General features: G+C 56.6%; 1 protein-coding gene across 3 annotated transcripts; it reads left to right on the plus strand.

Moving 5' to 3' along the window:
- The first annotated feature begins 12,243 nt into the window (after positions 1 to 12,243).
- PLXNB3 (plexin B3) lies at positions 12,244 to 27,149 on the plus strand. Of its 3 annotated transcripts, XM_025371727.1 has the most exons (37): positions 12,244 to 12,352; positions 13,532 to 13,640; positions 14,221 to 14,400; positions 14,932 to 15,972; positions 16,315 to 16,494; positions 16,975 to 17,103; positions 17,189 to 17,289; positions 17,831 to 17,963; positions 18,128 to 18,284; positions 18,374 to 18,482; positions 18,564 to 18,678; positions 18,794 to 18,919; positions 19,001 to 19,117; positions 19,346 to 19,439; positions 19,522 to 19,691; positions 19,927 to 20,078; positions 20,272 to 20,377; positions 20,985 to 21,115; positions 21,370 to 21,546; positions 21,658 to 21,853; positions 21,990 to 22,229; positions 22,316 to 22,474; positions 22,547 to 22,698; positions 22,808 to 22,908; positions 22,982 to 23,205; positions 23,327 to 23,505; positions 23,696 to 23,762; positions 23,988 to 24,315; positions 24,457 to 24,560; positions 24,727 to 24,820; positions 25,056 to 25,228; positions 25,350 to 25,510; positions 25,770 to 25,917; positions 26,080 to 26,144; positions 26,216 to 26,291; positions 26,411 to 26,485; positions 26,746 to 27,149. In XM_025371727.1, exons 2-37 carry the CDS (start codon positions 13,596 to 13,598, stop codon positions 26,848 to 26,850), a joined length of 5,910 nt encoding a protein of 1,969 aa, XP_025227512.1. In that variant the 5' UTR covers positions 12,244 to 12,352; positions 13,532 to 13,595; the 3' UTR covers positions 26,851 to 27,149. The 3 variants fall into 3 exon arrangements, with proteins under 3 accessions (XP_025227512.1, XP_025227513.1, XP_025227514.1); XM_025371728.1 differs by lacking the exon at positions 14,221 to 14,400; XM_025371729.1 differs by lacking the exons at positions 14,221 to 14,400; positions 14,932 to 15,972 and having other exon boundaries at positions 12,267 to 12,352.
- Positions 27,150 to 27,845: the final 696 nt, after the last annotated feature.

Here is a 27,845-nt window from a genome sequence, read left to right on the forward strand (position 1 = left end):
GTGGCCGGATCTCAGCTCACTGCAAGCTCCGCCTCCCGGGTTCACGCCATTCTCCTGCCTCAGCCTCCCGAGTAGCTGGGACTACAGACGCCCGCCACCTCGCCCGGCTAGGTTTTTGTATTTTTTAGTAGAGACGGGGTTTCACCGTGTTAGCCAGGATGGTCTCGATCTCCTGACCTTGTGATCCGCCCGTCTCGGCCTCCCAAAGTGCTGGGATTACAGGCTTGAGCCACCGCGCCCGGCCCGAGTTGGGATTTTTTTTTAAAGATAAAATCAATAAACCTCTAGCTAGACCAAGTAAGAAGAGATAAGACTCGAATAAATCAATCAGAAATGAGACATTATAACTGATACCACAGAAATGCAAAGGATCATAAGAAACTATTATGAATAGGCCAGGCGCAGTGGTTCACGCCTGTAATCCCAGCACTTTGGGAGGCCAAGGCGGGTGGATCATGACGTCAGGAGATCAAGACCAGCCTGGCTAACACGGTGAAACCCTGTCTCCACCAAAAATACAAAAAATTAGGTGGGCATGGTGGCACATGCCTGTAATCCCAGCTACTCGGGAGGCTGAGGCAGGAGAATGGCGTGAACCCAGGAGGCGGAACTTGCAGTGAGCCGAGATTATGCCACTGCACTCCAGCCTGGGCAACAGAGTGAGACTCCATCTCCAAAAAAAAAAAAAAAAAAAAGGAGAGAGAGAGAAAAGAAACTACTATGAATAATTATACTCCAACAAATTGGGTATCCTAGAAGAAATGGATACACTCCTAGACACATCCAACCTACCAAGACTGACTTAAGAAGAAACAAAATCTGAACAGACCAATAATGAGTAAGGAGATTGGACAAGTAATAAAGAGTCTCTCATCAAAGAAAAGCCCAGGACCTGATGGCTTCATTGATAAATTCTACCAAACATCTAAAGAACTAATACCAATCCTTCTCAAACTTCCAAAACACTAGAGGAGGGAACACTTCCAAACTCATTTTATGAGGTCAGAAAATTCCCTGATATCAAAGCCGGACAAGAACACTAAAAGAAAAAAAGCTACAGGCCAACATCCCTGATTAACACAGGTGCAAAAATCTTCAACAAAATACTAGCAAACCGAATTCAATAGCACATTAAAAGGATCATTCACCGTGAGCAAGTAGAATTTATCCCTGGGATGCAAGGGTGGTTCAATATATGCAAACCAATAAATGTAATGCACCACATTAACAGAATGGAGAATAAAATCATTTCTTGATTGATGCAGAAAAAGCATTTGACAAAATCCAACGTTCTTTCGTGATTTAAAAAAAAAAAAATTAGCTCTTGGCCTGGTGCAGTGGCTCACACCTGTAATCTCAGCACTTTGGGATGCCGAGGCAGGAGGATCTCTTGAGCCCAGGAGTTCAGACCAGCCTGGGCAACATAGCAAGACATGTCTACAAAAAAAAAATTAAAAATTAAAAATTAACCAGGCATGGTGCTATGTGCCTGTAGTCCCAGCTACTCTGGAGGCTTGAGCCCTGGAGTTCGAGGCTGCTGTGAGCCAGGATTATATCAGTGCACTCCAGTTTGGGTGACAGAGCAAGACCCTGTCTCAAAAAACAAACAAATACAAATTAGCCAGGTACAACGGTGCATGCCTGTAGTTCTAGCACTCTGGGAGGCCAAGGCAGGAGGATCACTTGGGCCCAGGAGTTCAAGACCAGCCTGGGCAACATAGAGAGGCCCTGTCTCTACAAAAAGAAAAAACAAAATTAAAAAGAAACTCTCAACAAATTAGGTATAGAAGGAATATACCTCAACATCATAAAGGCCATATATGACAAGGCCACAGCTAACATCATACTCAATGGTGAAAAGCTGAAAACTTTTCCTTTAAGATCAGGAGTAAGACAAGGATGCCCACTCTCACCACTTCTACTCAGCATAGTCCTGGAAGGCCTAGCCAGAGCAATGAGGCAAGAAAAAAAAAATTCAAATTAGGCCAGGCTCAGTGGCTCACACTTGTAATCCCAGCACTTTGGGAGGCCGAGGTGGGCAGATCACCTGAGGTCAGGAGTTCGAGACCAGCCTGGCTAACATAGTGAAACCCTATCTCTACTAAAAATACAATAATTAGCCGGGTGTGGTGGCGCATGCCTGTAATCCCAGCTACTCGAGAGGTTGAGGCAGGAGAATCACTTGAACTTGAGAGGCAGAGGTTGCAGTGAGCCGAGATCACGCTACTGCACTCCAGCCTGGACAACAGAGTGACGCTTCATCTTAAAAAAAAAAAAAAGAGAGAGAGAGAGAGAGAGATTAAGTTGTCTCTGTTTGCAGATCACATAATCCTGTATGTAGAAAACCCTAAAGACTCCACCAAAAAACTATTAGAATTCAGTCAAGGTGCAGGATACAAAATCAGCATACAAAAATTAATAGCATTTCTTTCTTTCTTTTCTTTTTCTCTTTTTTTTTTTTTTTTTTTTTTTTTTTTTGAGACGGAGTCTCGCTCTGTCGCCCAGGCTGGAGTGCAGTGGCCGGATCTCAGCTCACGGCAAGCTCCGCCTCCCGGGTTCACGCCATTCTCCCGCCTCAGCCTCCCGAGTAGCTGGGACCACAGGCGCCCGCCACCTCGCCCGGCTAATGTTTTGTATTTTTTTAGTAGAGACGGGGTTTCACCGTGTTAGCCAGCATGGTCTCGATCTCCTGACCTCGTGATCCGCCCGTCTCGGCCTCCCAAAGTGCTGGGATTACAGGCTTGAGCCACCGCGCCCGGCCTTTTTTTGAGACAGAATCTTGCTCTGTCACTCCACCTGGAGTACAGTGGCTAGATCACAGTTCACTGCAGACTTGACCTCCTGGGCTCCTCCCACCTCAGCTTCCTGAGTAGCTGGGACTACAAATGTGCACCATCACGCCTGGCTAATTACTATTCTTTTTTAAATTATTATTATTACTATTATTGAGACAGGGTCTGGTTTGGTTGCCCGGGCTGGTCTTCAATTTCTGGGCTCAAGTGATCCTCCTGCCTTGGCCTCCCAAAGTGCTGGGATTACAGATGTGAGCCATCATGCCCTACCTAGTAGCATTTCTATATGCTAACAATGCACTTTCTAAAAAAGGTATCATCAAAGAAGATTTATTTTGTTATCCAAAAAGGAAATCAACACAACAATCTCATTTATAATAGCTATAAAAAATAAAATACTTAGGAATAAGCTTAACCAAGGAGGTGAAAGACCTATACACTGAAAACTGTAAACCACTGATGAAAGAAACTGAAGAAAACACAAATACATGGAAAGATATCCTGTGTTCATGGATTGGGATAATTAACATTGTTAAAATGTCTATACTACCCAAAGTGATCTACACATTCAATGTAATCCCTATCAACATTCCCATGAGATTTTTCACAGAAATAGAAAAAGCAATTCTAAAATGTATATGAAACCACAAGTGACCCCAAACAGCCAAAGCAATCTTGAACAAAAAGAACAAAACTGGAAGACTCATGCTATCTGATCTCAAAATATACTACAAAGCTATAATAACCAAAACAGCATGGTGCTGGCATGAAAACAGACACATATACCAATGTAACAGAATAGAGAACCCAGAAATAAATCTATGCATTTACAATTGATTGATCTTTGACAAAGGTGCCAATAACACATGATAGACAAAAGACAGTCTTGTCAACAAATGGTGTTGGGAAAACTGGATATTCACTTGCAGAATAATGAAATTGGACCCTTATCTCACACAATGCACAAAGATCAACTCAAAATGGACTAAAGATTCAAATGTGAGACCCGAAACCAGAAAACTACTAGAAGAAACTTAGGGGAAAAACTTCTTGGCACTGGTCTGGGCAATACGTTTTTCAATGACACCAAAAGCACAGGCAACAAAACAAAAACAGACAAATGAGTTTGCATCAAACTAAAAAGCTTCTGCACAGGAGAGGAAGCAATCAACAGAGTGAAGAGACAACCTACGGAATGGAAAAACATAGTTGTAAACCATCCATCTGATACAACGTTAATACACAGAACACATAAGGAACTCAAACAACTCAATAGCAAGTAAATGTATTTTCTAACCAAGTTAAAATAACCCAGTTACACCTACTATGTACTCCTAAAAATTAAAAATTGAAAATTGAAAAAATAAACACCAGATATAAATAACCCAATTTAAAATGGGCAAAGGACCTGAACAGGCATTTCTCAAAAGAAGACATACAAATGGCGAATAGGTCTATTTTAAAAAATGCTCAACATCAGCTGGGTGCAGTGGCTCACGCCTGTAATCCTAGCCCTTTGGGAGGCCAAGGTGGGTAGATCACCTGAGGTCAAGAGTTCGGGACCAGCCTGGCCAATATGGTGAAACCCTGTCTCTACTAAAAATACAAAAATTAGCCAGGTGTGGTGGCATGTGCCTGTAATCCCAGCTATTCCAGAGGCTGAGGCAGGAGAATTGCTTGAATCCGGGGGGCAGAGGTTGAGGTGAGCCGAGATCGCACCACTGCACTCCAGCCTGGGTGAAAGAGCAAAACTCCATCTCAAAAAAAAAAAAAAAAGAAAGAAAGAAAAAAAATGCTCGACATCACCAATCATCAGGGAAATGCAACTCAAAACCACAATGAGACACCACCTCGCTCAAATTAGAATGACCGTTTTAAAAAACACAAAAGAAGACAAACTTTGGCAAGGGTGTGGAGAAAAGGGAACATTTCCACACTGTTGGTGGGATTGGAAACTAGTACAGCCAGTATGGAAAATGGTATGCATGGTAGTTCCTCAAAATATTTAAAATGAGAATGACCATACAATCCAGCAATCCCATTTCTGGGTATGTATCCAAAGGAAATGAAATCGGTATGTTGAAGCAATATGTACACTTGCGTGTCCATTGCAGCACTACTCACAATCGCCAAGATATGGAATCAAATGAAGTGCCCACCAACAGATGAATGGATAAAGAAAATGTGGTACAGATACACAATGGATCACTATTCAGCCCTTAAAAAGAAGGCAATCCTGGCTGGGCGTGGTGGCTCACGCCTGTAATCCCAGCACTTTGGGAGGCCAAGGTGGGTGGATCATGAGGTCAGGAGATCAAGACCATCCTGGCTAACACGGTGAAACCCCATCTCTACTAAAAATACAAAACATTAGTCGGGCGTGGTAGCAGGCACCTGTAGTCCCAGATACTCGGGAGGCTGAGGCAGGAGAAGGGCGTGAACTCGGGAGGCGGAGCTTACAGTGAGCCACTGCACTCCAGCCTGAGCAACAGAGCAAGACTCTGTCTCAAAAATAAATAAATAAATAATAAAAAGAAGGCAATCCTGCCATTTGCAACATGGAGGAACCCGGAGGACATTACATTAAGTGAAATAAGCCAGGCATAGAAAGACAAATACTGTATGACCTCGCTCATGCAGAATGTAAAAATGTCAGCCTCGTGGAAACAGAGAGGAACAGTGGCCACCAGGACTGGGGTAGGGGAAATGGGGAAATGCTGGCCAAAGGGTACCAAGTTTCAGTTATGCAGGATGGAGACGTTCCAGAGATCTGATGTACAGCATGGTGATTCTAGTTAACACTTTTTAAAAAATAAAACAAAAAAAAAATTGCTGCAAAAGTAAATACTTTATTGTTTAAAGCTAATTCATATTTGGGACAAGTATAAAGAAAACCAAGGAAAGGCTAGGACTAACTGTGAAGGGAAAAAGAAGGGTCCATGATGGCTGTCAGTGGGGACAGATGTGCAATAGTTGATCATCATTCTTTATGATTCATCGAAGCAGCATATTCTCTTTCGTGTGTATTAGGTTGAACAAGATGAAGCTGCAATTTTTGTAGGTTAAAAATAAATGAACATTAAGCAACGTCATCTGGTTTTGACCCAAGAAGTTTCTTTTTTTTTTTGAGACAGAGTCTCGCTCTGTCGCCCAGGCTGGAGTGCAGTGGCATGATCTCAGCTCACTGCAAACTCTGCCTCCCGGGTTCACGCCATTCTCCTGCCTCAGCCTCCCGAGTAGCTGGGACTACAGGCGCCCGCCACCACGCCCGGTTAATTTTTTGTATTTTTAGTAGAGACGGGGTTTCACCATGTTAGCCGGGATGGTCTCGATCTCCTGACCTTGTGATCCGCCCTCCTCGGCCTCCCAAAGTGCTGGGATTACAGGCGTGAGCCACCGCGCCCGGCCAACTCAAGAAGTTTCTTAATAATAAATCAATGAAAAAATAAAACCAAAACACTTTATGCTAATCAACTTGAAAACTTCAACAAAATGGGCATGTTCCCGCCGGGCGCGGTGGCTCACGCTTGTAATCCCAGCACTTTGGAAGGCCGAGGTGGGTGAATCACCTGAGGTCAGGAGTTCGAGACCAGCCTGGCCAACACAGTGAAACTCTGTCTCTACTAAAAGTACAAAAATTAGCTGGGCGTGGTAGCGGGTGCCTGTAATCCCAGCTACTCAAGAGGCTGAGGCAGGAGAATTGCTTGAACCCAGAAGGCAGAGGTTGCAGTGAGCCGAGATCATGCCACTGCACTCCAGCCTGGGCAACAAAGCTAGACTCTGTTTAAAAAAATAAAAGGCATGTTCCTAGAAAAGTATTGTTTATCAAAACTTGACTCAAAATAGAATGATTCATCCTAAATTCAGGTAGAATCTCAAGGGACTCCAAATAACCAAAACAATTCTGAAAAAGAAGAACGAAGTTCAAGGACTCACACTTCCTGATTTCCAAAATATATTACAAAATAAAACATATTTCAGTGTGGTCCTGGCAAAAAGGGACAGAATATAATCCAGAGCCCAGAAAGAAACTCTCAAGTATATGGTCAGATGATTTTTGGCAAGGGTATCAAGGCTACAAATTGGGAAAAGGGCAGTCTTTTTAACAAATGGTATAAGGGAAACTTGATATCCACATGCAAAAGAATAAAGCTGGAGGCTGGGCATGGTGGCTCACACCTGTGATCCCAGCGCTTTGGGAAGCCAAGGGAGGAGGACTGATTGAGGCTGGGAATTGGAGACCAGCCTGGGCAAAGTAACAAGATCCCATCTCTACCAAAAACATTAAAAATTTGAGGCTGAGGCACAAAAATTGCTTGAACCCGGGAGGCAGAGGTTGCAGTGAGCTGAGATCACACCACTGTACTCCAGCTTGGGTGACAAAGTGAGATCTGTCTTTAAAAAAAAAAAAAATTAAAAATTAGCTGGGCATGGTGGTGAATACCTGTAGTCCCAGCTACCCAGGAGGCTGAGGCAGGAGAATTCCTTGAGACCAGGAGTTTGAGGTTACAATGATCATGCCACTGCACCCCAGCCTGGGCAATAGCGCAAGACCCTGTCTCACCCTGTCTCAAAAAAAAAAAAAAAAAAAAAAAAGAAGGCAAATTTTGTGTTATGTATTTTTTCCCCACAATAAAAAAATTACTCAAGAATAAACAGAAAACCTAAATGGTCCCATAACTATTACAGAAGTTGGATCCATTGTTTAAAATCTATAGAGGGACAGGCAGGAAGCTACAAAAACAAGGAAGGCCAGGCCAGATGCTACAGGTGTGGCTCACACCTGTAATCCCAGCACTTTGTGGGGCCAAGGCAGGCACATCACCTGAGGTCAGGAGTTCAAGACCAGCCTGGCCAACATGGCGAAACACCGTCTCTACTAAAAATACAAAAATTAGCTGGACGTGGTGGTGCACGCTTGCAGTCCCAGCTACTCAGGAGGTTGAGGCAGGAGAATCGCTTGCACCCGGGAGGCAGAGGTTGCAGTGAGCCAAGACTGCACCACTGCACTTCAGCCTGGGCAACAGAGTGAGTCTCTGTCTCAAAACAACAACAACAACAAAAACAAAACAAAACAAAACAAAAAACAGAAAACAAAAACCAAAAAACAAAAACCAAAAAAACAAGGAAGGCCTAGCTGGTTTTACAGATGATCTCCAGCAAACATGGAAGTAACTGATCATCTCCATCTTAGACTAACTGTTCCAGTGAACAGCTGAAAAAGGAAATACTGCCTCAACTCACCTTACGATGTCTTGATACCAAAACCAGACGAGGATAATACGAGGCTAAAAACAAAACAAAACAAAACAAAAAACCCCCCAATCCAGAATTGTATATGAAAATAATACATCATGCAAAGTTGAGTTTAGATCAGAAAATACAAGAGTGGTTTAACATTTAAAAATGAATTAATGTAATTTGCCACATCAACAGATTAGAGGAGGAAAACCCTGTGATCATATTAATGCACTCAAAAAATGCATTTTATAAAAATTCAACATATGGCACACTAGGAATGGAAGGGAGCTTTCTAAATCTGATAAACATATCTACCAAACGCTCCCTGCAAACATACTTAGTAATGGAACATTGAGAATGCCTCCTATGCTTTCATTTAAAGGAAGTAAAAGCAAGATAAAGCAAGTCCAGGGAAGTAAAGCAGGAAAAAGAAATCAGCTGGGCACAGTGGCTCATGCCTGTAATCCTAACACTTTGGGAGGCCAAAGCAGGTGGATCAGGAGTTCCAGATCAGCCTGGCCAACATGGTGAAACCCTGTGTCTGGTGAAGATACGAAAATCAGGCCGGGCGTGGTGGCTCATGCCTGTAATCCCAGCACTTTGGGAGACCAAGGCGGGCGGATCACGAGGTCAGGAGATCGAGACCATCCCGGCTAACACGGTGAAACCCCGTCTCTACTAAAAATGCAAAAAATTAGCCGGGCGTGGCGGCGGGCACCCTGTAGTCCCAGCTACTTGGGAGGCTGAGGCAGGAGAATGGCGTGAACCCGGGAGGCGGAGCTTGCAGTGAGCTGAGATCGCGCCACTGCACTCCAGCCTGGGCAACTGAGGGAGACTCCGTCTCAAAAAAAAAAAACAAAAAACAAAAAACAAAAAAAAAAACACAAAAAAAACACAAAACAAACAACAACAAAAAAAAAGATACAAAAATTAGCCAGGTGTGGTGGTGGGTGCCTGTAGTCCCAGCTTCTTGGGAGGCTGAGGCAGGACAATTGCTTGAACCAGGGAGGCGGAGGTTGCAGTGAGCCAAGATTGTGCCACTGCACTCCAGCCTGGGGGACAGAGCCACACTCCGCCTCAAAAAAAGAAATCAAAGATAAAAGGACTGGAATAGAAGAAACAAAACAATCATTACTTGCAGATGATAGGATTGTGTACGCAGAAAATCAAAAAGAATCCACAAAGAGACCCCAAAGATAGTTATTAGACTTAATATGAGAGTTTACAAGGTTATTTGATACAAAAATCAGTACATAGAAATTCATTGTTTTTCTATATGCCAGCAACACATAGTCTGAATAGGAATTCGAAAGAAGGTAGCCAGGCGCGGTGGCTCACAGGCTCATGGGCCAGTACTTTGGGAGGCTGAGGTGGGAGGACCACTTGAGTCCAGGAGTTTGAGACCAGCCTGGGCAACATAGCGAAACCCTGTCTCTACAAAAAATTACAAAATTAGCCGGGCACTGCAGCGCCTGCCTTTAGTCCCGGGTGTTTGGGAGGCTAAGGTGGGAGGATCGCTTGAACCCAGGAGGCTTCAGTAAGCTGTGATTGTGCCGCTGCACTCCAACCTGCACAACAGAGTGAGACCCCGTCTCAAAAAAAAAAAAAAAAAATCAGATTGGTAAATGCTATGATATTAAAATTAAGACTTTGTTTATCACATGACATACAGCAAACTGAGAAGACAAGTAACAGGTAGGCCGAAGACATACACCCCAAGGATTGGTATGGAAAATACAGAACGCCTGCAAAATGTAAGGCCAAGACATGCAAGGGCATTTCACAGAAGAAATGAAAAGCGCTGCAATATGGCTGGTGGCCAGGGAATGCCGACTCAAAGCCCAGCAGGGCACCATTTCACACCCACGGTATGCGCAGAAACTATCAAATCTGCTCACTGGTGTACATGAAGACGTGGAGCAGCAGTGGCAGTGGGGGTGTCCGCTGGGATGCTAGCATGGAGAGCTATGTCTTCAGCCCAGCAAACGCGAAGCCCACGTCCCACTGACCCAACGAGTCCCCTTCTAGCATTGAGAAGCCTGGCACACGGAAAGGAGACGATGCTCCTTCCCATCCCTTGGTGAGGGGACCCAGCCATTGCAGGATACATCCAGCACAACTCCCCTGACATAAGATGTTCCAGTTCCCCAAACCAGCCTCGATCCTTTCTGGTTACACCAGCTTCAGACCAGGGGCTGCCATAGCCACGCCTCTTATCTGCTCAGAAAGCTTAGAAGGTGCATTTGCCATCTACACACATATTTGTGAAAATGGTGCTGCCTGTGGATGGATTTATTTTCTCTTTCTTTCTTTCTCTTTCTTTCCCTTTCCCTTTCTTTCTTTCTCTTTCTTTCTTTTTCTTTCTTTCCCTTTCTTTCTTTTCCTTTCTTTCCCTCTCTCTCTCTCTTTCTCTCTTTCTTTCTTTCTTGACAGAGTCTTGCACTGTCACCCAGGCTGGAGTGCAATGGCACCATCACGGCTCACTGCAGCCTGCACCTCCCAGGCTCAGGCAATCCTCCCAACTCAGCCTCCCAAGTAGCTGGGACTACAGGCTCACACCACCATGCCTGGCTAATTTTTAAATTTGTATGTAGAGATGGGGGTCTCACTATGTTGCCCATGCTGGTCTAGAACTTCTGGGCCCAAGCGATCCTCCTGCCTTGGGCTCCCAAAGTGCTGGGATTACAGGCAGGAGCCACGGTGCCCAGCCTGATTTATTTTCTTCTGTGGAAAGGAAGGAAAATCCCATCCCTCATGCCAGATTGCAGGCATCGCTGTTGTGCAGGGCCAGCAAGGACATGTGTGTGTGTTGGGGTAGGCATGGGGGGAAGGACAGGGAGAGGGAGAGAGGGCAGGTGGCTCCCCCGAGCCTGCCCTCCTGGAGGTTCTAGATCCCTCCGTGGCCCCGTCAAGGCCGCCCGGCCTTCCTGTTGGGCAGAGACCCCTCGCCAGCTGCTCACTCGATTTTTGGTGGTCCCTTCCCACGGGCCTGCCTGGTTTGCCTCCACGTCCTCAGCGGCCACAGGTGAGAGGCTGTGGATCTTGGGCCCAGTGGTCCGGAGTGTGGCCTATGCCAGAATGCCCGGTTCAAATCCCATCTCCGTGGAGTGCACTCTGAAGAAATGACGTCAGGCCATGGCAAGCCACCCGCCTCTGCGCCCCATTTCTCTCCATGCAGGTTGGAAAGAATGACACAGCTGCTCAGGGAAGCACCCATACACCGAGCCTGCTGGGCCTTTGAGCTCCTGCTGGCCCCATACCCCAGCTGCCCCCAGGGCTCCAGTCACCTGAGCCAAGCTTCTCACCCCGCGGCCTCCCCAGCCCCATTGCCATTTCCTCCTCCCTCATGGGCCCCTCAATCTTACCATCCTCCTACTTGTGCCGGCACCTCCATGGACGGCCCTGACACAGGGGGAACAGTGCCCCAGCAGAAAAGCCCCAGGGTCGCCTGGATTCTCCTGCCTTCACCTCCTGCCTTCACCTCCTGCCCTGGGTCCAACACACAGTCTTCGGAATGCTGCCTCCTCAGAGCGCCTCTGGAATGCACCCGCCTCTCCCCATGCCCACAACCACCACTGGACCAGGCCTCCCCACATTCTCTGCCCCAGCACCACCAACTTGCAGTTGCCCATGGCGAGGCAAGTCCAAGTTCTCAAGCCTGACTACAGAGACCCTGCCTGATTTGCTGGCCTCTGCCACACCCTGGAAGCCAGCCGTCGACCAACCTTGTGTTCCAGCTGGTGGGAAACACTGGTTTTTCCTCAACGCCACGTGGGCATGTCACGTGCAGGCCTGGCCTGGGGTAGGCCTCAGCTCCATCTCCTGCCAATGCTGGCCAGTCTTCATGGTTCAAGGTCATGTAGCCTGATGGTGAAGTGAAGGGGCCCTGTTGTTGACTCAGTCTTGCCACATACTGTGTGACTTTATTCGTTTCCTAACCTCCTGTGCCTCAGTTTCCCAGCCTGTGTTTGTTTCTGAATGGTGCCAGTGCCAAGCCCACGCCTGGCATCCAGTAGGTGCTTCGTGCCAGGTTATGGAATGCCCGCCCGATAGGAGGGCGCTGCCTTCTCTCACCTGCTCCAGCCAAGTGCCCACAGTCAGTCCTCCATCATGCCAGCTGCGGCCAGCAGAGGGCAGCGGCGCCCTGCCCTGCGCCACTGGGCAAAGGGGCGGGCAGAAAGAGGTTGGGCTGCGTGGCCAGGCTTGTTGGGATGAGTCGGGCTGGGCATGATTGCATTGCGGGGAGGGAGGCTGGGGCTCCGTGAGACGTGCTCCTGGCACTGCCAGCTACTACTTGGCCCTCGCTGGTGGCCCGCCAGGTAGGCAAGAGCTGGGGCAGGCTTGGGCTTGGGGTGCCGGGGCTACCAGGTTTCAGGCCAAGGCAACAGGGTGTGCTTAGGCCAGGGGGAAGCAAGGGTCTCAGGGCCAACTGGCTGGGGTCAGGCAAGAGCTCTCGGGCGCCAGCCCAGCCTGACGACGGCACTAGGTGCCTGAGAGCACAATGTCCCCCAAGGGGTAGCCCTGGGGTTAGGAGGTGGGGAACCGTGTTTCTTCCCCGAAATGGGAAAGCCAGCACCAACCCCGGGCAGAGTACAGGGTAGAGAGGCTGCCCGCCTGGCTCCCCACCCCCACAGCCACCCAACTGGCCCAGCCAGGTGGCAGCAGCCCGCTGCCACCTTGCCCTGGAGCCTACTGCTGCCGTGCTGTGAGGGAGGAAGAGACCCCATCCCCAGTGCACCTGCTCCTGTGCCACTGGCCAGGGTGGCCTGTGAGGGTGACAGGGGGGCTAGCTGCTAGGTGCCCCTCCCTTCCCCACCCCCTGCACGGATGGCGTCTAGGCCAGCAGGATGGTGCTTCAGGGGGTGGGGTGGACAGCCCTGGCCTGTGGACCCTCTGCCTCAGCCCATCTCAACCAGCCTCCTCCCGTGGTCCTGCTTGCTGCCACCATGCTGTACCTGGCACCACTTCACCAGTCCCCAGGGGCAGGGCTGGGCCGGGGGTGTGGGGGAAGATCTTTTGGACAAAGGCAGGCATTGAGGGCCAGGACTGGCACTTCACCCAGGCCCCAAGGCTATCAGCCTTGGCTCTGAAGCCCACCCCGTGCCCTTCACAGGGACCCAGGGGAGTCAGGGAGGGGCATGCTTAGTGACACAGGGGTTGCAGGGCCAGAGGGGGAGGGCTGGCTGGAGGAAACCCCAGCCCTTTGTCCCCAGATCCCGGGGGTGGCTCCCTGAGGGTGGGAAGTGGCAAGGAGCCCCCTGTCCAGAACAGCCCAGTGGGGGTGGCAGCACCAGCGAGTGGGGCCCCGGCCTGGCCTCTGGACAGAGGGAACATTGTTGTGGTGGAGGCAGGGCTGCCTTGGCCTGGCCACTATTGACAAAGCTGCCAGCTGTGAGGGAGCCCGGTCGCCAGGCCCTAGGCGCCACCCCCACCACCGCCCCTCCGTCCCCAGGCCAGCTCGAATGGGGCTGAGCCTCAACTGTCTCCCTCCCACTCAGGACAATGCCCCCCACAGCCATCTCATGCCCATCACCACTGCCCTGGGGCAGCTGAACTGAGCGGATGTGCCACGCCACCCACGAGACCCCTCTGCTGCACCACTTCATGGTAAGTGCCCAGGCCCGGTGTCCCCAAAAATGTTCCTGGGAGGGGCAGGGTAGGGCAGGATGGCTCTGGCCAGGGCCCAGGACATACAGGCTGCAGTCTCCCTCAAGGCAGACACTGCCACAGATAGCCCGGGGTCTGCAGGAAATGTCCGTGCTCTTCCTGCCTGTGTTCCTGAGATAAGGGGCCTCTGGGCCTTCCTCCAGGCGCTGCTCTGCCCTGAGTCCCAGCGGCCCCACTCTTGGTTGGCATGTGACCACACACCCAGGGCAACATCTCTCTGTGGGGGACAGCAGGGGCCACAGCAGGGGCTGCTCTCACCTCTCACCCTCAGCGGCTCAGCCCCGGGTTCCCACCAGGCACACCCAGGAGCCATCTCCAGTCTGGCACCCCTCCCTGCCCCTTCCCTGACCCCTCCCCCGGCCAGATCTCCTGGTCTGCTCTTCTCCCGGGACACTGCCACACTGAGGCCCCCTGTGCCAGGCCCTGAGAGACCCAAACTGCTGGGGCCCATGGGGCAGGAGCAGGCCTCCCTGCACCTCTGCAGCCTGTGTTGTCTCTTGGCACCCCTGGCTTCTCCCAGCACCCCTATTGGCTTGCCCCAGTGCTTCCTCACCCCGGAGCTGGGCGCCAGCATGGAGCAGGCCAGCATGGAACTGACCCCTGCTCCTCGCTGACTTGCTCCTTGCTCAGCCCGCGGCTGCCTGGCTCTTTCCCCCAGCTGGGGAGGGTTCCTCCTTGCAGCCGGCCCTGGCTGTCCACGGCAGGTTTTCTCTCCCTGTCCAGTCCCTTGGGGCGCACGGTGGCCTCACTCCTCTCACTCCACTTCGATCTCTCTTGTCTGGGTGGTGGGCGCAGGGGCGCGTTGTGACACAGCTTCCGCCAGCCTTCCAGCTCCCATGGCCTCCCTCCCTCCCCTGCCCGCTCTGTGACTCAGAGTCCCTCTGTTAGCGCTCTTGCGGCTTTCCAGGACCTGCCCCCCTTCAACAATCTACATGCATATAAAGTAGGAGATAAAAGAATTCTCTCCTTGTGTGCTTGTGCGTGCGTGCGTGCACCCCTCCCTGCCTCTTGCTCCAGCTCTTGGACTCTGTCTTTGTCCCTCCTTCTGTCCTCCTCTCTCTGTGCCCCCTCTGTCTCTTTGTCTCTGCTCACTCTCCCTCGCCCTCCATCTCTCTGCCTCCCCTGCTCCCTGGCCCTGAGCACCCTGGCCTCTCTCCACCCCGCCTTCCACCTTCCTCTGGTCTTCTATCTGCCTTGCACTCCCACTGCCCTGACCTGTGCCCTCTCACAGGCCCCCGTGATGGCTCGCTGGCCTCCCTTCGGCCTCTGCCTCCTCCTGCTGCTGCTGTCCCCACCGCCACTGCCCTTGACAGGGGCCCATCGCTTCTCCGCACCTAACACCACTCTCAACCACTTGGCACTGGCGCCTGGCCGAGGCACACTCTATGTCGGCGCCGTGAACCGCCTCTTCCAGCTCAGCCCTGAGCTGCAGCTCGAGGCCATGGCTGTCACTGGCCCTGTCATCGACAGCCCCGACTGTGTGCCCTTCCGTGACCCGGCTGAGTGCCCACAGGCTCAGCTCACTGACAATGCCAACCAGCTGCTGCTGGTGAGCAGCCGTGCCCAGGAACTGGTGGCCTGTGGGCAGGTGCGGCAGGGTGTGTGTGAGACACGGCGCCTCGGGGATGTGGCCGAGGTGCTGTACCAGGCCGAGGACCCTGGTGACGGGCAGTTTGTGGCTGCCAATACCCCGGGAGTGGCCACAGTGGGGCTGGTGGTGCCCTTGCCCGGCCAGGACCTCCTGCTTGTGGCCAGAGGCCTGGCGGGCAAGCTGTCGGCAGGGGTGCCACCCCTGGCCATCCGCCAGCTGGCAGGGCCTCAGCCCTTCTCCAGCGAGGGCCTGGGCCGCCTGGTGGTAGGCGACTTCTCCGACTACAACAACAGCTACGTGGGGGCCTTTGCCGACGCCCGCTCCGCCTACTTTGTGTTCCGCCGCCGTGGGGCCCGGGCCCAGGCTGAGTACCGCTCCTACGTGGCCCGCGTCTGCCTGGGGGACACCAACCTGTACTCCTATGTGGAGGTCCCCCTCGACTGCCAGGGCCAGGGCCTCATCCAGGCCGCCTTCCTTGCCCCGGGCACCTTGCTAGGGGCGTTTGCCGCGGGCCCAGGGGGCACCCAGGCGGCGCTCTGCACCTTCCCCATGGCGGAGCTGGGGGCCAGCATGGAGCAGGCCCGGAGACTTTGCTACACGGCAGGCGGCCGGGGCCCCAGCGGCGCAGAAGAAGCCACCGTGGAGTACGGCGTCACGTCGCGCTGTGTCACCCTGCCCCTTGTGAGTGGCATGCCCTTCCACCCCCACTCCCTCTGTGGATGGCTAGCATCTTTCAGCACTGGGCAGGGGTGCCTGCCCATGGGAAGTGCCAGCCAACCTCTCAGCCAGGGGTCGGCTGAGTCTCCAGGTCTCCTGCCTGCTCTCCACCCGTTTCTTTCCACCTTTTTCCCTCTGGATGCTATGAGCTTGCCAGGTGCCCTGGCCCTTCAGCCCTGATTGCTGGGCCTTGGGATCCTCCCAGGCCAGGGTGCCTGGCTGTCCTCCCGCTGGCACCCTGGGCATGCCCCCTGACTGCCTCTTTGCCCTCTTCCGGGGGCTGATTCTCTGCTCCCTGTCATGTAGGACTCCCCCGAGTCGTACCCCTGCGGCGACGAACACACCCCCAGCCCCATTGCCGGCCGCCAGCCCCTGGAGGCCCAGCCTCTGCTGAAGCTCGGGCAGCCGGTCAGCGCCGTGGCAGCCCTCCAGGCAGACGGGCACATGATAGCCTTCCTAGGGGACACCCAGGGCCAGCTGCACAAGGTGAGGGCCTGGCCTTGCTGTCTGGCTGGGTGTGCCCCTGGCCACAGAGGCTCAGGGAAGCCCCCAGAAACCTCCACCTCTTAGCCCACATCCCACAGTTGGGTTAGGGGGCTTTGCCACACAGTGACGGCTGGTGGTGGCTCACGGTGAAGGTAGCTGGGGTGGCTGGGTGAGGTGGGCAGGGTGTGGTGCCTCCTGGTGACCTTCCTGTCTCCCCATAGGTGCCCTCCCACCTGGCAGAACTGTCCCTGGTACGCAGGGCCTCACCCAGGGTGCCGCTGCTGCCCTGGTATCATGGTTCCCTGGAGAGTGTCCCAGACCTGAGGGTGCTGAGTGGGGGAAGCGATGTGTCCTCCCTCGATGGCCCAGCAGGAAGGGGAGCTGGCTCTAAAAAGGAGCCCCCACTGGGAGGAGGGCGTGTCCCTTGAACGGGCAACCTTTGGCCATCTGGCCCAGCCTTGTCCTTGTCCCCCCACTCAGGTCTTTCTCCACGGCTCCCAGGGCCAGGTTTACCACTCCCAGCAAGTGGGGCCTCCAGGCTCAGCCATCAGCCCAGACCTGCTGCTGGACAGCAGTGACAGTCACCTCTATGTCCTGACTGCTCACCAGGTGAGGGCCGTCCTGGGGCTGAAGGGGCCAGCACACGCGGCCCGAGTCTTGTGTCCATTGCCTCTCTGCTCTGCTGCCCCTCCAGGTGGACCGGATACCTGTGGCGGCCTGTCCCCAGTTCCCTGACTGTGCCAGCTGCCTCCAGGCCCAGGACCCGCTGTGTGGCTGGTGTGTCCTCCAGGGCAGGTGAGCACGGGGCCTGTGCCTAGGCTTGGGCCAATGGGTGGTGTGTGCCAGGAGGCTGCCCCTGGAAGCAGCCCTAGGTGTTTCGGGAGGCCAACCCTGCCTGTTGGAGAGACTTGGGACCACCACGGAGGTCACCCATCCTGCCCCATTTCACTGAGCCGTGAATCTGGTTGGCACCCCCCTTTTCCAACACCACCCAGCCTGTGGGCTCCTCATCCCAGCAGCCCCAACCAGGGTCCAGGACCCCCACCTAGCTGCCCTCCAGCCCGTGCTGCACCCGGCATTCCCAGGAATCCTTTAAGGCAGCCCTGAGTCACTTTGCATCCCTCAGCCCAGTCACAGCTCCTTTTTGGCTGGAGCCCATGCCTCGGCCATGAGGCCTGGCCTGCTTGGCCCCTTTCTCTCTGGGCACAATCCCCTTCACGCCTCCTGCTCATTGCACCCCACCGCACTCCAGCTGGGCCGGCCTCCCCAGCCCCGTTGTCGGTCATGCTTGGAGTCTAGGACCCCCACGGTGACCTGATAGGCCCCTGCCTGGCAGGTGTACCCGGAAGGGCCAGTGCAGGCGGGCAGGCCAGCCGAACCAGTGGCTGTGGAGCTATGAGGAGGACAGCCACTGCCTGCACATCCAGAGCCTGCTGCCGAGCCACCACCCCCGCCAGGAGCAAGGCCAGGTAAGCTGCCCACCACCACTGGGCCCTCTGGGCAGCATGACCACTGCCTGGAGCATGAACCTGCCTCCCTTCGTCTCTCTCCCATGGCCTCTGCTGCCGCCCCCAGCAGTGGCCACCCCCTCTGCTCTGGCTCCATCTCCCTGTTTCTCCCTGCTGCGTCCCAGGTCACTTTGTCTGTCCCCCGGCTGCCCATCCTGGATGCAGATGAATACTTCCATTGTGCGTTCGGGGACTATGACAGCTTGGCTCATGTGGAAGGGCCCTACGTGGCCTGTGTCACCCCTCCCCAAGACCAGGTGCCACTTAACCCTCCAGGCACAGGTGAGTGGCTCATGGGGTAGGGGGCTGGGGTGGAAGCTGGAGGGGGAATGAACCACCTGACCTGTCCTGCCCCCACTGTCCCCTCCCAGAACATGTCACTGTGCCCCTGGCCCTGATGTTCGAAGACGTGGCTGTGGCTGCCACCAACTTCTCCTTTTATGACTGCAGTGCCATCCAGGCCTTGGAGGCAGCTGCCCCGTGAGTCCCTGGGCCTGCCTCTTGGGGTAGAGGTGGCGACCCCAGAGGGCACTCAGCTGAGCAGCTGCCCTTCCTCTCCAGGTGTCGTGCTTGCGTGGGCAGCATCTGGCGGTGTCACTGGTGCCCCCAGAGTAGCCACTGTGTATATGGAGAGCACTGCCCAGAGGGCGAGAGGACCGTCTACAGCACCCAGGAGGTGGGTGGGCCCGACCTTCGGGCAGAGACAGGGCTGTCCCTTCTCCACCTTTCCCAGGCCCGCCCGGCAGTAGGCCCTTTGAGTTCTAAAGGGCTGAAGGCTCTCGTTTTCCCAGGTGGACGTCCAGGTGCGTGGCCCAGGGGCTTGCCCGCAGGTTGAAGGCCTGGCAGGTCCCCACCTGGTGCCTGTGGGCTGGGAGAGCCATTTGGCCCTACGCGTGCGGAATCTTCAGCATTTCCGAGTGAGCCGTCAGGAGGGAAGTGGGCAGGGCAGTGGGGTCTGCCAACAGCATGTCCACATTCCTGACAACATCCTTCCCCAGGGCTTGCCTGCCTCCTTCCACTGCTGGCTGGAGCTGCCTGGAGAACTTCGGGGGCTGCCGGCCACCCTGGAGGAGACAGCAGGGGACTCGGGCCTCATCCACTGCCAGGCCCACCAGGTGAGAGGCTGCCCTCCAAACCCTCTTGTCCCCAAGCTTCCATAGACCCTCAGGAGTCTGCCATCTTTGTGGAGAGCCTGCTTGGGGCCCACTGCCTCTGTCCCTGGGCCCCAGTGTTGGGGGAGAGGCAGGGAACAATCACATTAATTCTAGGGGGTGGCCCAGAGGAGACAAGAGTCAGAGGTGCCCTGAGTGGGCATCCAGCCTGACCCCACACTCTGCCCACAGTTCTACCCCTCCATGTCCCAGCGGGAGCTCCCAGTGCCCATCTACGTCACCCAGGGCGAGGCCCAGAGGCTGGACAACGCCCATGCTCTTTATGGTGAGCCTGAGGGCAGCCAGGCAGGCGGGGCAGTGTGGGTGGCAGATAGGAGGCACTCAGCACACTGCCTGACCTTCCCTAGTGATCCTGTACGACTGTGCCATGGGCCACCCGGACTGCAGCCACTGCCAAGCGGCCAACAGGAGCCTGGGCTGCCTGTGGTGTGCTGATGGCCAGCCTGCCTGTCGCTATGGGCCCTTGTGCCCGCCGGGGGCTGTGGAGCTGCTGTGTCCTGCACCCAGCATTGATGCGGTAAGCCCCCGCCTCTAGGGTTGAGTGCGGGTCTCCTGCTGGGGCCCCTACAGCCCAGTGGCCCACTTCTCCTGCCCTGCACTGTCCTATCCTCCGTGGTCAGACCAGCCCTACCCCAGGCCCCCAAACCCCAGCAGCTCGGTCTGGCTGGGTTGGTTGGCCGGCTGGGCACCCGGCACTGTAGAGTGGGGTGTGGGTGCGGGGGATCCCATCTGCCATAATTTGCCTGCTGCAGGTGGAGCCCCTGACTGGTCCCCCTGAGGGAGGTTTGGCCCTCACCATCCTGGGCTCCAACCTGGGCCGGGCCTTCGCTGATGTGCAATACGCCGTGAGCGTGGCCAGCCGGCCCTGCAGCCCTGAGCCCTCTCTCTACCGCACCTCAGCCCGGTGAGGCACTTGGAGGGTGAGGATGGGTGGGGAGGCCCTCAGAGATGGCCACCCAGAGATAAGGCAGGCCTGTGGCCAAGAAACCTGGGGCACTGGGTCACGGGAGGGGTGGAGAAGGTGTGCTCGGTAGCAGCTGGTGGGCTGTCCCCTGCGTCCCTGGGCCCTGAGCAGCTCCCAGGCCTCGGCTTTCCAGGATTGTGTGTGTGACATCTCCTGCCCCCAATGGCACCACTGGACCCGTCCAGGTGGCCATTAAGAGCCAGCCACCAGGCATCTCAAGCCAGCACTTCACCTACCAGGTCAGTGGCCTCCCAGGTGTGCAGGGGAGGGTGGGAGGGAGGGCCAGGAAAGGCAGGCGCCTAATGAGGATGTCAAGCTGGGTCTGCGGGGAGCAGGAAGCGCCGCTGCATGTCTAGGAGGGAAGCCACAGCATGTGAGTGGAGGCGGGCAACCAGGCCAGTCTGGGGCACGAAGCTCTCGGGAAGTGTTGCCCTGGGCATTTGGTGGCACCATTTCCCAGGCGGGAAGGCTGGGACAGGAGCAGTGGGGGCAGGGGCAGGTTCTGCTTGACCCATGCAGTGCCCCAAGGAGGCAACTGGATTTCAGAGTTCAGAGCTCCAGGTCTGGGGCTGCAAGCTGTGGTGTGGAGGAGGCTGTCCCAAGGGGGAGAGACTGGCAGTGAGGATAAAAGAGCCCCACTCCTACTCCCCATGTGGCAGGGGTGGGTGGGAGGAAGCTGCCCAGCGTGCAGTGGCCTCTGGAAGGAGGGTGTGGTCCACTTTGGCCCCAGGAGGTGAAGCCCAGAGATGACCTGCGCTTCAGAACCGGAGGACCTTGGGCATGGCCCAAGGGGGTGAAAGGGCCAAGCTGGGCTGCCTTGCCTACCCAGCCCACGCTGTTCCCCAGGACCCTGTCCTGCTGAGCCTGAGTCCTCGCTGGGGTCCCCAGGCAGGGGGCACCCAGCTCACCATCCGAGGTCAGCACCTCCAGACAGGTGGCAACACCAGTGCCTTCGTGGGTGGCCAACCCTGTCCCATGTGAGTCCCAGCCTGCTGCCTGCCGTCGAGTGGTGGGCACTCCCATAGGCCTCAGTGTCCTTTCTACATGGTGGGGGTGGGGGGTGGTTCATTCAGAGAAGTGCTTGCTGTGGCCACCCCCAGTGGTCCCTGCCCTTGTCAAGACAGGCTAAGTAGGGCTTCTCCTATGGGGGCTGGGCCAGGGCTGGGCCAGGGCTAGGGTAGAGGGGCGGTAGTTAGAGCCAAGATGAGATATCCCGCTACCCATCCTGCAGCCTGGAGCCAGTGTGTCCGGAGGCCATTGTGTGCCGCACCAGGCCCCAGGCTGTCCCAGGAGAAGCAGCGGTCCTTGTGGTCTTTGGCCATGCCCAGCGCACACTGCTCGCCAGCCCCTTCCGCTACACCGCCAACCCCCAGCTTGTCGCAGCGGAACCCAGTGCCAGCTTCCGGGGGTGAGGGTCAGCCCACAGGCCAGCCTGTGCACCAGGCAGGAGGGAAGGTGGGATGGGGGCTGGGCTGTGCTGCCCACCACCCGCCCACACCCGACTGCCATCCTGGCACAGGGGTGGGCGGCTGATCCGTGTCAGGGGCACCGGCCTGGATGTGGTGCAGCGGCCCCTACTGTCTGTGTGGCTGGAGGCTGACACAGAGGCACAGGCTTCCAGGGCCCAGCCCCAGGACCCAGAGCCAAGGAGGAGCTGTGGAGCCCCTGCTGCGGATCCCCAGGCTTGTATCCAGCTTGGTGGGGGACTGCTGCAGGTGAGCCCCTCACCAGCAGGCAACAGGGCTGTCCCTGACCATGCCCATGCCCGGTGGGGAGGGGGAAGGCAAGCTGCCATGCCCCTGGCAGTGCATAGCGGAGCCCAGCTCACTCCACCTGCGGCCGGCCCCACAGTGCTCCACCGTCTGCTCTGTCAACTCGTCCAGCCTCCTCCTGTGCTGGAGCCCTGCCGTGCCAGACAGGGCCCGCCTGCAGCGGGTCTTCTTCACCCTAGACAACGTGCAAGTGGACTTTGCCAGCGCCAGTGGGGGCCAGGACTTCCTGTACCAGCCCAACCCCCGCCTGGCACCCCTCAGCCACGAGGGGCCTGCCCGCCCCTACCGCCTCAAGCCAGGCCACATCCTGGATGTGGAGGTGAGGGCCATCTCCAACCCTGCCTGCCAGGCTGCTCAGGCCGCCTCTGTGGGGGCCAGTGGCTTAGGCTCCCATGTGTGTCCCAGGGTGAGGGCCTCAACCTGGGCATCAGCAAGGAAGAGGTGCGCGTGCACATCGGCCGCAGCGAGTGCCTGGTGAAGACGCTCACGCGCACCCACCTGTACTGCGAGCCGCCTGCGCACGCCCCGCAGCCTGCCGATGGCTCTGGCCTGCCACAGTTCGTGGTGAGTCTGCACCCTGGGTGGGCAGGTGGGCCAGGTGCCGCCGGCATGCACTCAGGAGTCTTGCCCACCCAGGTGCAGATGGGCAATGTGCGGCTGGCCCTAGGCCCTGTGCAGTACGAGGCTGAGCCCCCGCTGTCTGCCTTTCCTGTGGAGGCCCAGGCAGGCCTGGGCATGGGTGCTGCCGTGCTGATCGCCGCCGTGCTCCTCCTCACCCTCATGTACAGGTGAGACCCGCCCACCCCCAGCACACTTCCCTCCTCGCCATTGGCAAGGGTACCCCAGCAGGCGGCCAGGCTGGCCCTGGCCCTGGCTGATGCTGGCCCTGGGCTGCAGGCACAAGAGCAAGCAGGCCCTGCGGGACTACCAGAAGGTGCTACTGCAGCTGGAGAGCCTGGAGACCGGCGTGGGGGACCAGTGCCGCAAGGAGTTCACAGGTGGGTGCGGAGGCAGGGGGGACAGGGTGCCCACAGGGCCTGAACTCACACCTCAGCTGCTCCTGGCCTGCAGACCTCATGACGGAGATGACCGACCTCAGCAGCGACCTGGAGGCCAGCGGGATCCCCTTCCTGGACTACCGCACCTATGCCGAGCGCGCCTTCTTCCCTGGCCATGGCGGTTGCCCACTGCAGCCCAAGCCCGAGGGGCCAGGGGAGGACGGCCGCTGCACCACTGTGCACCAGGGCCTCACGCAGCTCTCCAACCTGCTCAACAGCAAGCTCTTCCTCCTCACGGTGAGGGCCTCGTGGCAGGAGTCCCCGGTGGGCAAGGAGGTGGGGCTGGGGAACTGCTGGCCTGAGACAAATGTGGGGGAAGAGTGGGGCTTCCCGGGATGAGCCTCCAACCCTTGCCCAGCTCATCCACACCCTGGAGGAACAGCCCAGCTTTTCCCAGAGGGATCGCTGCCATGTGGCTTCGCTGCTGTCGCTAGCACTACACGGCAAGCTGGAGTACCTGACTGACATCATGAGGACCCTGCTGGGTGACCTGGCAGCCCATTACGTGCACAGGAACCCCAAGCTCATGCTACGCAGGTTGGCCTTGACCTGGACCCAGTGGCGGGGGTGAGGGCTCGCCACAGACCTGCCCCCATCGCACCCTGGGCGGGCTCTGCCCAGGGGTGTGGGGGGCCAGGAAGCCCCAGAAGGTTGCGGGAAAGAAAGTGAGATGTCCTCAGCAGGGACACAGGCACAAACGCCTGACCCTGTGGCTGGCTCTCCGCAGGACAGAGACCATGGTGGAAAAACTGCTCACCAACTGGCTGTCCATCTGCCTGTACGCCTTCCTGAGGGTGAGGGGCACTGTCCCGGCTGCCCCCAGCCCCGAGTGGCAGACTCCTCCCCTCCCGCCATGTGGGGGCTGCTGCCTGCGCCCTACCTGACCAAGGCCCAGCAAGGGGGGGCTTTGGAAAGGGAAGGACTTTGAACCCTCTCCCGGGCTGGAGGCGAGGCAGAGGCGAGAAGGGCTGCCATCGATCCCCTCACTTGGCTGATGCTGGCTCATCTTGGCAGTGCAGGAGGTGGCCGGTGAGCCACTGTACATGCTCTTCCGGGCCATCCAGTACCAAGTGGACAAAGGCCCCGTGGACGCCGTGACAGGCAAGGCCAAACGGACCCTGAATGATAGCCGCCTGCTGCGGGAGGACGTGGAGTTCCAGCCCCTGACACTGATGGTGCTGGTGGGGCCTGGGGCTGGCGGGGCCGCATGCAGCAGTGAGGTGCAGCGCGTGCCGGCCCGGGTGCTCGACACAGACACCATCACCCAGGTCAAGGAGAAGGTGTTGGACCAAGTCTACAAGGGCACCCCCTTCTCCCAGAGGCCCTCAGTGCATGCCCTAGACCTTGGTGAGAGAGCCAGCCCTGCCCACCCACCCCAGGGACCCTTCCCTACCCCTCCGGCACCTGGAGACCCTCATCTGTGCCTTACTATGAGCGTGGGGCATGGAGAGCAGGCTGTAGACTATCTGCATCCCTGACTCCCTCCAGAGTGGCGCTCGGGCCTGGCTGGTCACCTCACCCTGTCGGATGAAGACTTGACCTCCGTGACCCAAAACCATTGGAAGAGACTCAACACTTTGCAGCACTACAAGGTGTGAGCAGTGGCAGGGCAAGGCAGGGCAGGGCGGGGCTGGGGCGGGGAGGTCGAGGCAGGGCAGGGCGGGGCTGGGGGCAGGGCAGGATGAGGCAGGGCAGGGTGGGAGCAGTGTAGGCGCCTCACCAGGGGTCAGCACAGCCTCTGCTCCCCATCTCTGCCAGGTCCCAGATGGAGCAACAGTGGGGCTCGTCCCTCAGCTGCACAGCGGCAGCAGCATCTCCCAGAGCCTAGCCCAGAGGTGCCCCTTGGGAGAGAGTGAGTCCCTCAGGGTCGGCCCCGACCTGGGGCCACTGGAGTCCAGGCTGGACAGGCAGAACTCCTGGCCACGCATCTGCCTCAGCTTCATCCCCCACCCCACCGAGATCTTCTGCCCATCTCTCCTTCCTTTCTTCCAGTCCCCACCCTGCCCCACCTTGTCAGGGAAGTGGACTGGGCATCCCAGGCCAGGGGCAGGGGGCATAATCCTGAAGCCAGGCTCCTGTGCCCTCAGACATCCCCACGCTGGAGGATGGCGAGGAGGGTGGGGTGTGCCTCTGGCACCTGGTGAAAGCCACCGAGGAGCCAGAAGGGGCCAAGGCGCGGTGCAGCAGCCTGCGGGAGCGGGAGGCAGCGAGGGCCAAGGCCATTCCGGAAATCTACCTCACGCGCCTGCTGTCCATGAAGGTGGGTGCGGCCGGGCGGCCGGGCCTGAGGGGAGCCCGGGAGCGGGAGGGGCAGAGGCAGCCTGGCCGCGGATGGCCCCCACACCCTGCCCTCCACATGGCCCTTGTCCCCTGCCTCGCAGGGCACGCTGCAGAAGTTTGTGGACGACACCTTCCAGGCCATTCTCAGTGTGAACCGGCCCATCCCCATTGCTGTCAAGTACCTGTTTGACCTTCTGGATGAACTCGCAGAGAAGCACGGCATCGAGGACCCAGGGACCCTGCACATCTGGAAGACTAACAGGTGCCTTTCCTGCTGCCCCACCCCTGCTGTGCACATGGTCCACTGAGTCCCAGAGGGACCAGGACATTCCCAGGGTGGATGCACCCACCTGCGGTTTCTGGAACTTACAGGAAGATCTAGGGCCCAGGTCACCTGGGCCACCAGGGCAGCTTCCAGTGGCCCCTGGCCCCAAGTGTGTTGCCAGTAGGCTGGAGCGCATGGGGTGGAGATCACGATGGCGGGCCAGGGCCTCAAGCCCACGCCCACCCTGCACCCCTAGTCTGCTGCTGCGGTTCTGGGTGAATGCCTTGAAGAACCCACAGCTCATCTTTGATGTGCGGGTGTCGGACAACGTGGACGCCATCCTTGCTGTCATCGCCCAGACCTTTATTGACTCCTGTACCACCTCGGAGCATAAAGTGGGCCGGGTAAGAGCAGTGCCAGCAGCAGCTGGCAGGGGCTTGAGGAGGAAAGTATTATGGGGGAAGCCTGGAGGGCTCTGCGCAGAGCTCTGGGTGGGCGGTGGCAGCGTAATGGCGGCACCTTCACCTCCTAGCTCATGCCTGGCGCCTTCCCTCCCTCTGGAGCAGGATTCCCCAGTGAACAAACTGCTCTACGCCCGGGAGATCCCACGCTACAAGCAAATGGTGGAAAGGTGGGTATCAGAGGCATCGGGGCTGCGGAGAATGGGGGCTGCCCCACCCCTAACTAAGTCTGTTCCTCCAGATACTATGCAGACATTCGCCAGAGCTCTCCGGCGAGCTACCAGGAGATGAACTCTGCCCTGGCTGAGCTCTCCGGGGTGAGGCATGGCCCAGGGGGTGCGCCTGTCCACATGTGGGTGGAAAGACTAGCAGAGGGGGGACTGGGCTTGAGGACCAGGCTGGGACCTCACTGCCCCCCTACACATGGTGCCCCCAGAGCTACACTTCTGCTCCCCACTGTCTGGAGGCTCTGCAAGAACTCTACAACCACATCCACAGGTACTACGATCAGGTGAGGCCCAGGGCACTCCAGAGGGGAGGCGCAGCGGAGCGGGAGGCCCGTGGACCCTCCCGGTGGAGCAACGGTGCCAGCCCATGCTGGCGGGGCCCAGGCTGGGGAAGGGACTCGGCTTTCATTCAGATTTCCCAGGAAGACCCCAGGCAGCGCCCACTGGATCCCCAGGCTCCTGCAGAGATGGAAGCAGGGTGGGTGGCCCTGGGCCAGCAGGCAGAGGGGCAGGCTCAGACAGGCACCTTCCTCTGCCTGGGCAGATTATCAGTGCCCTGGAGGAGGACCCTGTGGGCCAGAAGCTGCAGCTGGCCTGCCGCCTGCAGCAGGTTGCCGCCCTGGTGGAGAACAAAGTGACTGACCTGTGAGCTCTGGCTCAGACAGCAGCAAGCCGGATCCACCACCACCGCAGTGCCTTATGACCCCGGAACCGAGCCAGCCACTGAGGGGAGCTGGCAGAGCCTGGGGGCGCAGGGTGCACAGCCAGGCGCTGTGCCCAGCAGTGGGCTCCCTGCCTGCCACCTCCCCTGCCAGCCCACCCACCTTCCCCCCACCTGGGATTATTTCTAATTTATAAGAACCCCCCTTCTTCCCCCTCTCCCCACTATATTTATTTGCCTGCTGGAAAATCACATCTGGAAATAAAATAGAAATATGTCTTTATTTTGAGATGGAGTCTTGCTCTCTCAGGCTGGAGTGCAGTGGCGCGATCTCGGCTTACTGCAACCTCTGTTTCCCGGGTTCAAGCAATTCTCCTGCCTCAGCCTCCCGAGTAGCTGGGATTACAGGCGTGTGCCACCACACCTGACTAATTTTGGTATTTTTAGTAGAGACGGGATTTCCCCATGTTGGTCAGGCTGGTCTCAAAACTCCTGACCTCAGGTGATCTGCCCGCCTCAGCCTCCCAAAATGCTGGGATCACAGGCATTAGCCACCACACCTGGACAGAAATGTCTTTTTACAAAGGGCGCAATCCCCAGCCCCTGCTTTTCCCTGCAGGAGCTGACTCAATGCTCTCCTGACTGAGAGCCCCTCAGCCCCATGGCTATGACCTGCTACCCACAGACAAAGAGAGGCCATCAGGTACCCGGGCTTCACTTTCCCTCCCACTCCTTGACCTCGCTGGCCCCTCCACCAATGCGTGGCCCACCCCTACCACTTCACGGACACTGGTACAGGAACACTGCACCAATATCTTACGACAAGCACCCTCTCTGCCAAGCCCCCTCCCCTTCACTGGGACTCCTCTGTCGGGCCCCAGCTGGCCTCTCAGCTCCACTCTCACCCCTCCATTCCCTTGTCCTTGAAGTGGCCAGAGTAACCTTTTGCTGAGCAGAAGCTCAGTGACCACTCCCCAACCCCA

The sequence above is a fragment of the Theropithecus gelada genome, chromosome X (assembly GCF_003255815.1).
Source record: "Theropithecus gelada isolate Dixy chromosome X, Tgel_1.0, whole genome shotgun sequence".
NCBI classification, from domain to species: Eukaryota; Metazoa; Chordata; class Mammalia; order Primates; family Cercopithecidae; genus Theropithecus; species Theropithecus gelada.